At 44.7% G+C, this 15,304-nt stretch overlaps 1 protein-coding gene across 1 annotated transcript; it reads right to left on the bottom strand.

Moving 5' to 3' along the window:
- Window positions 1–1,842: 1,842 nt before the first annotated feature.
- LOC138339465 (uncharacterized) lies at window positions 1,843–9,080 on the bottom strand. Its single transcript, XM_069291065.1, has 3 exons — window positions 5,551–9,080; window positions 3,114–5,305; window positions 1,843–3,059 (listed from the first exon to the last, which is right to left on the bottom strand). The coding sequence occupies exons 1-3, from the start codon at window positions 9,078–9,080 to the stop codon at window positions 1,858–1,860; spliced, it is 6,924 nt and encodes a 2,307-aa protein (XP_069147166.1). The 3' UTR covers window positions 1,843–1,857.
- Between the last annotated feature and the right edge of the window lie 6,224 nt (window positions 9,081–15,304).

Below are 15,304 nucleotides of genomic sequence, written 5' to 3' on the forward strand. Positions count from 1 at the left end.
ATCTTCTCGTCATGCATGATTATTGACTCGCGATGCATGATTTCCGCGATGCATGATTCCGCGATGCATGAATTCCAGCGAGGTATAAATTCTTCTCGCGATGTATAAATTTTGACGAGGCATGAAATCTTCTCGTCATGCATGATTATTGACTCGCGATGCATGATTTCCGCGATGCATGATTCCGCGATGCATGAATTCCAGCGAGGCATAAATTCTTCTCGCGATGTATAAATTTCGACGAGGCATGAAATCTTCTCGTCATGCATGATTATTGACTCGCGAAGCATGATTTCCGCGATGCATGATTCCGCGATGCATGAATTCCAATGAGGCATAAATTCTTCTCGCGATGTATAAATTTCGGCGAGGCATGAAATCTTCTCGTCATGCATGATTATTGACTCGCGATGCATGATTCCGCGATGCATGAATTCCAGGGAGGCATAAATTCTTCTCGCGATGTATAAATTTTGACGAGGCATGAAATCTTCTCGTCATGCATGATTATTGACTCGCGATGCATGATTTCCGCGATGCATGATTCCGCGATGCATGAATTCCAGCGAGGCATAAATTCTTCTCGCGATGTATAAATTTCGACGAGGCATAAAATCTTCTCGTCATGCATGATTATCTATATTGCCCCCGTGAATAGTTACGGCAAGACGACCTCCAAATAATATATCGACTTGATCGATAATGATAAAAATAATAATTGCATAGCTGTCTCTTCTGAGGTAATGCATTATCTTGATCGACAATAATCATCTTGCTTTGATAACGCAATGCAAATAGCGTCTTCTATAGAAATCGTGAGATCTTCGCTAAGATTCCTTTTTGATCCACCTTTGAACTTTCAATAAAATCACCGGCTTTGTAGATAGTTTTCTCCTTCTCCGTATTCATCAGTCGGAAGAATTCGGCCGATTTCGAAGTGAAGCTATAAACCTGCATCCAAAGAAAAATTGTCAGTTTTAAACATACTGATCTGTGTCGATCCCTTCGATTGTTTGCTCCTTGTCTTGACGTCCTCGGTTGATTTCCCGATTTCCCGACTCTTGATAGATAAGAAAATATCTTATGCCAAAACAGATGAAATATAAAAGGGAAATTTTTAAGAGAAGCAAGAAAAATTTTTAAGAAATAGTATCTCGAAAAAGTCAATGCCAAGTCATGTCATGTCAGGCTTAACGAGCTTCTTTGAGTCCGACGCTTGTCGAATGAATTTCAGAGGCATTCCGGACTTGTGGGGAAGTCCCATGACGAAATTTTGAGGCCATCGTCAAAATTTCTGTCCCAGTTTAGTATCTTGCTCCTCTTTCCCTTGTAACCGAACAAATCTCGGAATTTTTGAGATCTTCTCAAAAATTCTGTCCCAGTCGCAAACTCGAAATGTCTTTAGTTTGATCCGCTGAGGAGAAGGTTCCTTTTGGAGAATTTTTGAGTCCCTCTCAAAAATTCTGTCCCAGTTTCTATTGTAGAAGGGGGAAATAGAAATCTTACGAGAGATATGACCGAGCCCTTGTGGCTCCTACGTATCCCGTTGAGGCAGGAATCAGGTCAAACGTAGTTCCCCTTAAAGGTTAACAAGAATAAAATTTACAAAGAAACCGACCGAAGCCGACAAAGGCCGCCTACGTATCTCATTCTTGAGAATTCAGGTCGAACGTAGTTCAGGTACAAAGAAATAGTAAAGGGGGGTAAATGGGGTGACCGAAGCCGACATAGGCCACCTACGTATCTCATTCTCGAGAATTCAGGTCAGACGTAGTTCGTTACAAGAGGGATTCAAATTCGAACAAATACAAGCAAACCGAAGATTACAAGTAAATGATGGGAAATGCAAAACGAACTTCACGCGTAATATCTCTTGACAGCATCTGAGTTGATAGGTTTGGGCCACACAGCGCCATCCATCTCTGACAAGACTAAAGCACCTCCAGATAGTACTTTGCGGACCATGTAAGGACCTTGCCAGTTTGGTGCGAACTTTCCTTTGTACTCGTCTTGATGAGGAAAAATACGCTTAAGAACCAACTGACCAACTTCAAAATTTCTGGCTCTTACTCTTTTGTGAAAAGCGCGAGTCATTCTTTGTCTATACAACTGGCCATGGCAAACAGCAACCATCCTCTTTTCATCAATCAAGGCTAGTTGATCAATCCGTTTGCTAACCCACTCAGCATTACTTAGCTCAGCTTCTTGGATGATCCTCAGTGACGGTATCTCGACTTCAACAGGTACGACTGCTTCTGTTCCGTATACTAGCAAGTATGGAGTAGCCCCAGTTGATGTTCTGACCGTCGTTCGATAACCCAGTAGAGCATATGGCAACATTTCATGCCAACCCCGCTGCTTGTCAATCATTTTCCTCAGAATCTTCTTGATGTTGTTGTTGGCGGCCTCTACAGCTCCGTTCATTTGAGGGCGATAAGCAGTTGACCTTCGGTGAATAATCTTAAATTGTTCACATATCTCTTTCATCAGATGACTGTTGAGATTTGCACCGTTATCAGTGATGATGGATTCTGGAACTCCAAATCGGCAGATCAAATTGTTGCGGACAAAGTCGGCCACCACTTTCTTGGTTACCGATTTGTAAGAGGCTGCTTCCACCCATTTGGTGAAATAATCGATGGCAACCAAAATAAATCTGTGTCCATTGGAAGCGGCCGGTTCTATAGGGCCGATGACATCCATTCCCCAAGCTACAAATGGCCAAGGTGAACTCATAGCATTGAGTTCGTGAGGTGGCACCCTTATCAAGTCTCCGTGCACTTGACATTTATGGCATTTTTGCACGAATTTGCAACAGTCGTTCTCCATAGTCATCCAGAAGTAACCGGCTCGAAGGACTTTTCTTGCCAAGGTAAGCCCGTTCATATGTGTGCCACAGACTCCAGCATGTATCTGTTCAATAAGCCTCACGGCTTCAGCAGCATCCACGCATCTCAAAAGACCCAAATCTGGAGTCCTCCTGTAAAGGACTTCTCCATTCAAAAAGAAATTGAGAGCCATACGACGTATCGACTTCTTTTGATTAGATGTGGCGTCTTCTGGATATGTCCCAGACTCCAAGTACCTCTTTATGTCGAAATACCAAGGCAAACCATCTGGTTCTGATTCCACGTGTGAACAATGGACTGGATGCTCCTTCAAATCTATATCCAGCGGGTCGATGTAATCAATATCCGGATGTTTGATCATTGAAGCGATGGTGGCAAGAGCATCAGCTAATTCATTCTGTATTCGGGGAGTATGTCTGAACTCGATCCTGCGAAACCTTTTACACAGGTTTTGCACATATTGTACATAAGGTACAATCTTTGGGTTCTTCACAGCCCATTCTCCTTGAACCTGATGGATCAAGAGGTCTGAATCTCCAATAACCAGTAACTCGTAAACATTCATGTCAACGGCCATTTTCAAACCGAGAATGCAAGCTTCATACTCAGGCATGTTGTTTGTGCAGTTGAACCGTAGCTTAGCCGCCATAGGATAGTGCTGACCAGATTCTGATACCAAGACTGCTCCAACACCTTTACCCTGGTGATTCACCGCTCCATCGAAGAATAATCTCCAACCTGGATAAACTTCAGAGATATCTTCACCCACAAATGACACTTCTTCATCGTGAAAATATGTCTTGAGAGGTTCATACTCTTCATCAACGGGATTTTCCGCAAGATGATCAGCCAAAGCTTGTGCTTTTATTGCCTTCTGAGTCACGTACACGATGTCAAACTCACTCAACAGCATTTGCCATTTAGCCAGCTTCCCGGTCGGCATCGCTTTCTGGAAAATATACTTTAACGGATCCATCCTGGAGATAAGATATGTAGTATACGACGACAGGTAGTGCCTCAGCTTCTGGGCAAGCCATGTCAGAGCACAGCACGTTCTTTCCAGCAAAGTGTAACGAGACTCGTACGGAGTAAACTTCTTGCTGATGTAGTAGATAGCCTTTTCCTTCTTCCCTGTCTCGTCGTGTTGACCAAGTACACATCCAAAGGCGCTATCCGAGACAGACAAATATAGCAACAAAGGACTCCCTTCTCGCGGAGGAACCAATACTGGTGGGTTAGACAAGTAGCTCTTGATAGCGTCGAAAGCGGTCTGGCACTCCTCAGTCCACTTAGTTGGGGCATCTTTCTTCAGCAACTTGAAGATAGGCTCACATACCACCGTCGATTGTGCTATAAACCGGCTGATATAGTTTAACCTCCCTAAGAAGCTCATCACCTCTTTTCTCGTCTTCGGCGGAGGTAACTCCTGAATTGCTTTGATCTTGGAAGGGTCGAGCTCAATACCTCTTCTGCTGACTATAAACCCTAACAATTTCCCAGCTGGGACTCCAAAAGCACACTTGGCGGGATTTAGCTTCAAGTTGTACCTACGCAAACGTTCAAAGAATTTTCGCAGGTGTGTCAAATGATCCGAACTCTCGCGGGATTTAATTATGACGTCGTCCACGTACACTTCAATTTCCTTGTGAATCATGTCGTGGAAGATAGTCGTCATGGCTCTCATGTAAGTGGCACCGGCGTTTTTGAGCCCAAACGGCATCACCCTGTAGTGATATACCCCCCAAGGTGTGATGAAGGCCGTTTTCTCCACGTCTTCTTCATCCATCAGAATCTGGTGATAACCCGCGTAACAATCCACAAATGACTGCATCTCATGTCTGGCACAGTTATCAATCAGAATATGGATATTTGGCAACGGGAAATTATCCTTTGGACTAGCCTTGTTGAGATCTCTGTAATCAACACAAATCCTGATTTTTCCATCTTTCTTGGCGACCGGAACGACATTCGCCAACCAAGTGGGATATTGCGTTACTTCTACCAACCGAGACTCTATCTGCTTGGTGATTTCCTCCTTAATCTTCAGACTCAATTCAGGCTTGAATTTCCGAGTCTTTTGCTTCACCGGCTCGAACCCTGGGTTGATAGGCAGCTTATGAGATACGACATCGGTACTCAGCCCCTGCATGTCACTGACCTCCCAAACAAACACATCGCTGTATTCGGCAAGCAAATGCACCAGGCTCACCTTCTGAGTTTCATTCAGGTGAGTGCTGATCTTAACCTCTTTGACACACTCTGAATCTCCCAAATTCACCGTCTCTGTTTCCTCCAGATTCGGCTTATGTTGATTCTCGAACTGCCGAAATTCTTCTACCACATAGTCTGGTTCCCCACTTTCGTCGTCGTAGTCGTCAGCCTCGTCGTCATTTGCCTCATTTTGCTCGTTTAGCTCGTGACATGACATGACATTGGCAGGTTTGTAACTTACGTTACTGAAATCATAAACAGACAAAATTAGAAAAGTAAAATATAACAAGCAATCGAATAAACAAAGTCAAAATAAGGAGGCTTTCATTTAAATTGAATCAAAAATGCAAATTTGGGTCATGGCACAAGGCCGTGTCGCCCTTTAAACAATCATAACAAAATTCAAAATCAAGAAATGCAGAAATGGTGGGTCTCGGGCCTCTTCCGAACGACCACCGATTTTGGCATGCACAAAATAACTCCATTCTACCACAGAGTTCGGGGCATCAGGATCGGCGTGGACGTCCAATTTTGCAGCATCTCCCCTGGTTCAGCATCACGAATGCCTGCTGGCTCGGCCTCCTCCTCGATGACGGCGTTGATCTCCTTGAACAGGTCACAGATTCCTTCCCCATCGTCTGCAGACTCGGCATGCTCCCGGACTGGAAAGGAGTGATAGAGATGTGGGATCGGCTTAGTCAACCCTTGATCCTTTCTCCTCTTCATCTTCAAATCATCATCTGTGGGGATGTACCCCAAACCATACTTTGATCCTATAGCAAGGACCGGAATTGGCTCGATGATCCCTTGTGCATTCCTTCCTAATCCGAAACCTGGTTCGAATCCGCTCTGCAGCATTACCGTGGCAATCATTTTGTACACGGCCGGCATGGGAGTCTGTGGTGCCAGGCCCTCATCGGTGGCATTTACCAACTCCACTGTGTAGAAGTCCGAAGTTTGCGGCGTCTCGTCCAAGATCGACACCTGCTTACCTGAATGGCTCCTTTCCCCGTGAATAACTAGTTCTTCATTTCTCCATACTAGTTTCATCACTTGGTGAAGAGTGGAAGGGATGGCTCCAGCCATATGAATAAATGGTCTTCCCAAAAGGAGGTTATAGCTGGTGTCGATATCCAACACTTGGAATTTTGCCTCGAACTCCGCGGGGCCCATTTGGATGATCAAGTTCACCGCTCCTAACGTCTCTCTCTGCACACCATCAAAAGCTCTCACATTGACCTGGTTTTTCTCCAACTTTCCGAGGTCAAACCTCAGCTGCTTCAGCGTGGACAAGGGGCATATGTTTAGGCCAGATCCGTCGTCTACCAAAACACGGTTGACGATCTTTCCGCGGCATACCACGGTGATGTGTAGAGCTTTGTTGTGGGCTCTCCCTTCGGATGGCAACTCATCATCGCAGAAGCTGATACGGTGTCCCTGAATGACCCGGTGAATCATAGCAGCTACATTGTCGCTGCTTGTGCCTGAGGGCACGTATGTATCATCAAGAGCTTTCATTAAGGCCTGCCTGTGGGACTGAGAGCTCATCAGCAGGGCCCACACAGATATCTGAGCTGGAGTCTTCTCTAAATGTTTGACGATGGAATAGTCCTTCGGCTGCATCCTTCTCCAGAACTCTTCTGCTTCCCCCTCGCTTATCGGCCTCTTAGCATGGTCCTTCTTCTGTCCTCCGAGAGCAAGCTCATCAGGAGTGTAGCACCTTCCGGACCTAGTCATGCCTTGAGCCACGGCCGTTTCTATCACAAACTTGGGTTTGGGGAGAGTCCTTGAGGGCACCAAGGCAACAGCCTTTGCAGGTGTCAGAATGACAAACTCTCCTTTCTCCCTGACGCTCAAAGAAGCGACAGCCCTCTCCAAGTCTTCCTGAACAATAGGAGTAATTCTCTTGGCTTCACGCTCATCATCATCAATTTCTATCATGTTGATGTTTCCACCCCCATGATTTGGCAACGGATTCGTGTTGACGTTTGGCGCCGCGGGCTGAAGAGAGACCACTTCCTGGTCAATCAAGTCCTGGATCTTGTGCTTGAGATTGATACAATCTTCTATATCATGTCCAACACCGTTGGAATGGTAAGCACATCTCTGCTCCGGTCTGTAGAATCTGGAATGGACATCCACGGGCTTGGGGCCCACAGGGTGGATGTATCCGGCCGCGGATAACCTTTCGAACAATTTAGTTCTACTTTCAGCCAACACGGTGAAGCTTCTGGAGGGCTTCTTCTCAGACCTGGGGCGAGGGGGATCATACCCGCCCTGCTGTGGGGGAGGGACTTGTTGGTAATTGCGGGCGTTTGGTCGTGGAGCTTGGGTTCTGGGGTAGGGATTTGTTTGGTGGTTTGGCCTTGGGGCTTGGTAATTTGGATGGGGGCTTTGATATGCTGGGGTTTGTATTTGATATGCGGGGAATGGCGCTTGATAGCTTGGCTGTACATTAGCGCAGCTGGGAGCGACATTCTGGTAGTGGAGAGGGACTTGATAGGCTTGGGGGTAGTTTGGAAAATTTTGGGGAATCGGGGGTGGATTCTGATACGACGCAATATGGGCTTCTGGATAAGTGGGGCCGGCATTGTAGTGGCTGGAATGATTTGAGTTTGGACGGTAGGCTTGATGAGGCTGTGATGGAGGGTAAGGGCGGCCTTGGGGACGTGGTAAGTTTCTGGGGGCCTTTCTTCCCCCGTGTGAGATAGCGTTAACCTCTTCTCTTTTCTTCCTTACCAGTCCGGAAGACCCAGGTGATGCAGACACTCGGGCTATCTTCCCCGACTTCAGGCCATCTTCAATAGTCTCACCCACCTTGACTATCTCGGCGAACTTGGCGCCGATTAATAAGATGACTCTGTCATAATACTCGGGCTCCTGCACCCGCACGAACACCTCCACAATCTCTTTTTCTGTCATCGGAGGCCTCACCCTTGCCGCCTCTTTCCTCCACCTGTACGCGAACTCTCGATAGCTTTCTGTGGGCTTCTGCTTCATCTTCTCCAAGGAGTACCGATCAGGGACTATCTCGACGTTGTATGCGAATCTGTCGATGAAATCCTTAGCCAGTGCGCTCCAACTGGACCATTGCCGAGTCTCATGTGACGTGAACCACTCCAGGGCTTCACCACACAGGCTCCGGCTGAATAATCTCATCAGCAAGGCTTCATCTTTGCCAACTCCCACGAGTTGGTCACAGTACGCTCTGAGGTGTGCCATGGGGTTGCCCACCCCGCCGAAGGTATCAAACTTCGGGATCTTGAACCCTTCAGGCAGGTTTAAGTCTGGGTGGATGCATAGTTCTGCGTAGCTTAACCCGGCGACTTCTGGAGTACATTGCAACTCCCTCATTGCCCTCCTGATCTCCTCCTTTATGTCTACCTTTGCTTCTTCCCTCGACCTCCACTCTCTTTCTTGCTCCTCATAGTGGTCCAACTCGGAGCCGTGCACCTCATGCTCGACTGGGACAGGGACTTGAAAAGTGGTTCTTTTGGGGAGGGGTGGAGCTATGGAAGGGCTTGGGACGTTCTGTGCGGTTTGATAATTTTGCGGAAAATTTTGGGGATTGGTATTTTGGTTAAAGTGGGGATGCGGTGTTTGGGAATTGAAGGCGGCGGGATTTTGGGTTTGATTTTGGGGTAATGGGGCTATTGGAATGCTTTGGGGGTGTGGTGGTACTTGTGGAGGATTGTCTGGGAGTGGTGAGGGAGTCTGATAGGAGACTGACGCGTATTGGGGGTTTTGGGTGGTTATATCTATTCTAGAGGGGTTATGCACGGGTGTCGATGGACGGTGCTGAGTAGGATCCGAGTTGGACGAGGGGAAGTATGTAGGAGGTCTCGCATCGAGAAAGTTGGGGCCAAACCCGGGCGGAGAAGTGTCTTGCCTCCGTTGCATCTCTACCCTCATGTCAGCTATTTGCTGTATCAGCTGCGCAATAAGCTCATTCTGCTCTGCCGCGGTGGGCTGAGCCACCACGACGTCCGTGAGGCTGACTTGTTCATTGTTATCTCCCATGTCTGTATTTGCGTTCGATCCGGGGAAGGAATCTGCGGGACCTTTTGATCTGGTAAAGTAGTGGTGATCTGCCAGCTTTATCGACACAGATCAGTATGAGGTACCTGAGAGGAAAAAACAACGCAAAGGCAAATTTGGTAGCGCATATTTGAGTACAAAATACATAATATCGCACAGCAAACAGATTAAACACACAAGTCGCTTTGTTTGAGGATATCTTGACCCACGAATAAGGACGGATATACATTTTGAACAAACAGGAATTTGTTTGTTTGGCGCTATCTTGGGAAATCTGAATCACGTTGAGCTGTGGTCTTCTTGCAGCTGTTTTGCGACGTCCGTTGATCTTATCTTCGTATCTCCGAAACATGGAGGAGAATGAAAATTTTCTGTGATAGGGGCCGGGCCGAGAAGGCTGCCTACGTATCTCACGGGGAGAATTCAGGCCCAACGTAGTTCGGATTTTAGGATGAAAATTTTCCATTCATTCTTTCGTTGTGATTACAAGGGAATTAAAAAACAACATTGAGATTTCTAGAAAACCACATTTGGAGATTTCTTGTCTTGTGGCTGCGTCATTCCTTTCCTTTCAGACAGTCGGAAATGGGGGCTTGTAGACGATTTCTTCTTCATCATCCTCCTCAATCACTTCACGGCCGGGGCTACTGTTATCTGCTTCCTGATCACGGGCGAGGTATTTTCTGCCCTTTGGGTTGCTATGGGTCGCCAATTCCTCGTCGAGCGCCGCGCTTCTGTCCAACAACACAGCAGTCTCGATATCTATCTTCGCCTCTCTCGCCTTTCCTTCGTGTATCTCCAAACGAAGCAAGCTCAACCTTTTCCTTAGGCTTTCGGTTTCCATCTCAACCTCCTTCTTTCTCTTTATCTGTGACGCCAGATCTTCATCCAAGGTTGTGACCGCAGCTTTGTAGATCGCCGTGGTCATGTCTACTTTGAGCCCTTCTTCCTTAACCTTCTGAATCTCTCGAGTGACTCGCTCGATCTTTCTTCGCAATTCCTCCTCAGTGAGCTCCGTCTGGACGTTCTTGCCGTTGTCCATAGCGGTGATTCGACTTTCCTGAGATGATAGAGCGGTATTTAGGATTTATGGTATGGATTTTGTGTGAGAAACTTGAGACTCGGGAATTTTGGTCGGACATTTGTAATGTTGGCTTCTGTATACTCTTTTGAATTTTGGCTAGGAGTGGGTTTACGATATCCTCAATCAAAGCAACATAACACATAAACATTTAAACAAATATATCGTGTCCTAAACATGCATGTGACCCTTTTGTGCCAAGGGTAGGCCTAACGATCTGAAGGATGTATTGCGCCATTTAAATAAGTAATTGTACCCCCGAAACAAATTTCACTAGATGTCATAGCGTTCATTACACAATCAAAATTAAACGGGATATATCTTGGGAAGGGGATGTAGTGCAAATACACATATAAAATCAATCCCACGCAGGGGAGTTAAAAGGTCGATGATCCAGCTCCTCTTCTGGCCTTCTCCACTTCTTCTCGGATAATGCATTTGCTGGTGAACACGTATGGCTCAGCGAACGCAGCTTTGGAAGATGTTGGTACGGCTTGTAAGGTGTTCATCTGCTCGTCCAAAATAGTGTCCAAACGCATTAGACAAGTCCTTGTGTCAGCTAATTCTTGTGACATTACGGCTAAAACTCTCTGATTTTCTAATTCCCGGAGTTGGTACGCTTGCTCCCTTTGTTGAAATTCCTGTTCTTTCTTATAGAATTCCTGCTCCCTCCGGTCCCACTCTTGCTGAAAATGGTACGCGTGAATCTGAAGCCTTGTCTCCACGTCTTCGATTTTCCGACTCGTGCGTGGTGTCGGATCCACTACACCATGCAAATTATTATGCAACCATGTCTTATATTCGTCGACATACCCAGCTCCATACCTATCTTCGGTGACCTCCCACTTCATGTTGACACGTCCGGCCCATTCCTGGAGGATAATTTTAGCAAAAGGTATTTTGTCCTTCCCGTTGTAATCAACAATGAAAGAGCTGGCATCTCCTTGGGCGGGTATGATTTGGACTTTCCCAAATTGCCGCATTACTCGTGTCGGGTTGTAAGGACGCAATCCTCTGATGCCGGGAAGGACTAAAAATGGCAATTTGGCCCCTTGGGCTGCTATCATCTGAGACCTGAAGCTCGGTAATACCCATTGTATGTCTCCTTCTTTCAAATTGTAAAACACCTTTGCCCACGCATCCCTGGTGGTGTGAATTGGAAATTTACGGATACTCAAGTAGAACTCGTAATTATTGAGAGGACTTGTTTGACTTGGTTCGGCCAAACCATGTAGCTGGGGGTTGTCTCTTTTGCATAGATGCTCCGTCAACCACCATTGAAGTAAGATGTTGCAACCTTGGAAAAACGGAAAACCATTCTTGCACAGGCTCAAAGATCGGTAAATGTCGGACAGGATGACTGGGGCCAAACAGCAATATTTCTTTTCTTCAGATTTTCTACCGACTCCTCTGAACATGGCATTCACTACCATTATTACCCGGGTGTCGATCTCTTTACCTTCGTCTTTAGGGAACACCATAGTTCCCAAGAGGCATACGGAGAAAGCGATAGCTTGAGTTTGCCTCCAAGTACTGTGATCATGAAATTCGTCCGGGAACAATCTAAAATAATTGTCGTGCCCCCACCTCTCGAAAAACCTCATCAGTGGAATGTTGTGAGTCTCTAGCCAATTCGCATTCACTAGGGATAATATGTCTCTTAGCTCAGTCTCGGTTGGCCTATCTGGCAGGAGAATGTGATGATCGGGACGCTTTTTCCTTTTGCCACACGTCCCAATCGAGTCAAGGCAATCTTTGATCTCTTCTAATGTGGGTGTTATTTCGACATCTCCAAATCGAAAGACCATCTTCTTATCGTCCCAGAATCGGGTGATGACTTCGATAAACGTGGGCCATACCTTGAAGTCCATTATCGAAGGTAGGTGACCCAAGTAAATCGAGATCTCTCTCTTCTGACACTCCTTAAGATTTCCCCACCATACTCGAAGAATGTCGGGTGCCTGGGTGACCATTTTGAAGTGAAGGAACTGACTTGACATCTACAAAAACATACAACTAGTTAATTTTCAATCCCCCCGATACAACAACTCGTTAAACACGCAATACATCCTTCAAATTTAAACAACAAACATGAGCGTCCTATCGAGCCGCAGGCTCTTTGGACTCAAGGTGGACTTTTCTAATGGGCCCGACACTCCTTGGGTGTCGGGTCATCTTAGGCCAATGCGCTATTTTCGGGATTTGGTTTCGCTCTATCCTAGTTTGACTAAGAGTGGGTTGTATTTAGAGTGGAATGGGTAACCCAAGCGGACTACTTGGGCTGGGACAATTAACGATCGTTGACTATCAAGTAATCAACTACACTCGTCAGGGTGCCCCGAGAAGATTTTTGGTTAACGAACGACTGCGAACCTGCATAATCGTCCTTTAGTGGAAATGTAAAAAATGTCGTTTGACGGAAGTATGTATGCTATGTATGCAGCAGTTTAAAAATCTAAACAATTTAAACATTTAAACAGTTAATCACAAATAATCAAATACGTTAATCTTAAGGTTAGAATCCTCCAACTCCCCAGCGGAGTCGCCATTTCTGTTTTATCGAAAAAAGGGTGATTTCGAAAAGAGTTTGTTTCATTTTAAAAGTATTTTTGACTTTTAGGAGTCGCCACTTAATTTTTAAGAAAAATCAAGAAAACTTTTGTTTCTAAACAACTTAAACAAAAAAAAATTGTTTTAAAACATTTTAAGGGTTCGGGATTCCTATTAGTATCTTAGGAAGGTGTTAGGCACCTAAGACACTCCGTTAAATACGGTTTTCCGACGATTAACTTATTTGACTATTTTTTGAAATTGTTGGAAGTTATTTAGGCAATTTTCAAGTTTTGAAACATTTATCATTTATCTTGCCATTTGCAAATCTTTACGAGGCCTAGCTTTATTAAGATTTCATCTAGACAAACTTTACTAAATTTTGCAATTTTCATTGTTTTAAAAAATTAATTCGGTTTTAACCTTTGATAAAATAGGTAGGCATCCGATGGGGTTCGGAGTTTCTAACTCTAGACTAACGACATTCAAGCGAAAACACGTAAACAAAGAGTAAAGGAGAGAGAAAGAGAGAGGGAGAGATTTTGGGTCCAGGTTCGGATTCTGTTCGCCTGGACCGAATGCTGGACCCACCTGCCTTTGGGTTTTTGACCCATTCACCTGTCCTATCTACACATACACAACAAAATACAAAAAAAATAAAGCAACGAGGGCTTATGCCCATTACAAATACAAAATAACAAATAAAGATGAGGTCTTCTAGTCCGTCTTCTTCAAATTTCTTCAATCTTCACCGCTCTTGACGGGTTGACTCAAGACGAACCAAGATTCAAGGAAATGCGAGAAAGGAGTCCATCATGAACTCGGAGGGGGTTCACATGCACCCAAAGAAAAAAAAAAAAGGTGAGAAGCCATAACATCCAATAATAATATCTCCCAACTTACGGTAAACGAGGATAGGCCGAACAATAAGCAATAGATGCAAAAGAACACAACTCATCAACAAGCAAAAAGGGGGCGGCAGTGGCCGTGAGTTTGGCAAATGCAAATGGAGAAAGAAAAATCAAAAGCAAGTCATAGGCGAGTCACAGTAATCAAAATGCTTATCTACCAAAACCTCATTTTTAGTAAAAGAATATGCAAATTAAGGCTCATAAACCATAATCAAAGAGCGAATTCATATATCAAAATACAAGATAATCAACAAATCAGTGAAACCATACTTGACAACTGCAACATTGGATCACATTTAAGATCAAGTTAATTAATTTCTTAACATAGGTAACACGACACTCAAATAAGCCAAAAGTATATCTCTATACGACAATAATTTTAAAATGAAATGACCAAACTTGAACCTTTATCAAATCTCTAACTCTAACAGTAACCTACAGCCATAGATCCCACTAGAAACCTTAGTAATGAACGCGTTTACGGCAAGAACAAACCAGAGGAATAACATCATATTCCGACTAACAAAACAGGAGACATTTCATCAAACATTTCATAGATGAACTTAAAACAGAAGAAGCAGGGAAAGAAACAGAAATGGAATCGATGGATCACACTATCACTCAAAGCTTTGCATTCTGTTATATATATTGTTTAAGCTACCATTTACGTACAATCGAGCACCGCCCTTCGATGAACACCAATATTTAGACAAGTTCGATACATTCACATCAAGACAGCAATAGAAGGTCATCAAAATTTATACCACATGAACGAGGTAAGCGCAAGCTATGAACAAGCTTGATCTTAACACGACGTGGCCAAGTCCTAGCAAACAACACGACGCTATACATACATGACAGATTCGTAAAAAAAAACAGAAAAAAAAAAGGACAGCATAAATCTGCGAACACAATAGCGTTGAGTTATGGCTCACGACACATCTCAAACTTGAGCCTAATCATCAGATATAGCCTCTTATAGTTACGGCAACACAGGTCACATACTTAACATTCAAATATTCGACAGATTTGACCAGCATAAACGAGGTACTCGCCGAGACGATTAACAGCCAACACCCAGAACACAAAACGATAAAAAAACGTCGAAACAGAACAGCAAGACGAGAAAAAATATATATATATATGGAGGAGGGGGAGATTACCTCTTCGAAAGCAGCAAGACTGAGACGACGAGCAGCGAGCAACGAGACTCCGACCAATCCGAAACCACTTGAACACGAACGGAACTCAGGCTTCAGGCAGAGTATCACTCCGAAATTAGACTCCGGAATCGACTCGACAGCAAACCCCAAACAAACGAGGCAAAACAAGAAGAGAAAATGGAGGCCAGGCGGGATTCAGTGTCGTCTGCAAATTTCTTAACTCACGAGTTTTCACTGCTCAAATTTTCAACCCTTAAAATCTCTCCAATACTCAAAACTCTAATGATTTCAACTCCCGAAAATTCCAACGCTCAAAATTCTAACCCTCTGAAATTTTGATAAAAATCTCTAAATATTTAACGATTCTTCAATTCCGAAAATTCCAACCCCTCTTCTGAAGGAGAAGAGGGGTTTAAATAGAAGGGGAGAAAGGATTTCGGAAGAGAGAGGGCCGGAAAAACGAATTCGAAATTCGAAATCATACAGCTGGTTTTTCGCATC

This window comes from Solanum lycopersicum, chromosome 11 (assembly GCF_036512215.1).
Source record: "Solanum lycopersicum chromosome 11, SLM_r2.1".
NCBI classification, from domain to species: domain Eukaryota; kingdom Viridiplantae; phylum Streptophyta; class Magnoliopsida; order Solanales; family Solanaceae; genus Solanum; species Solanum lycopersicum.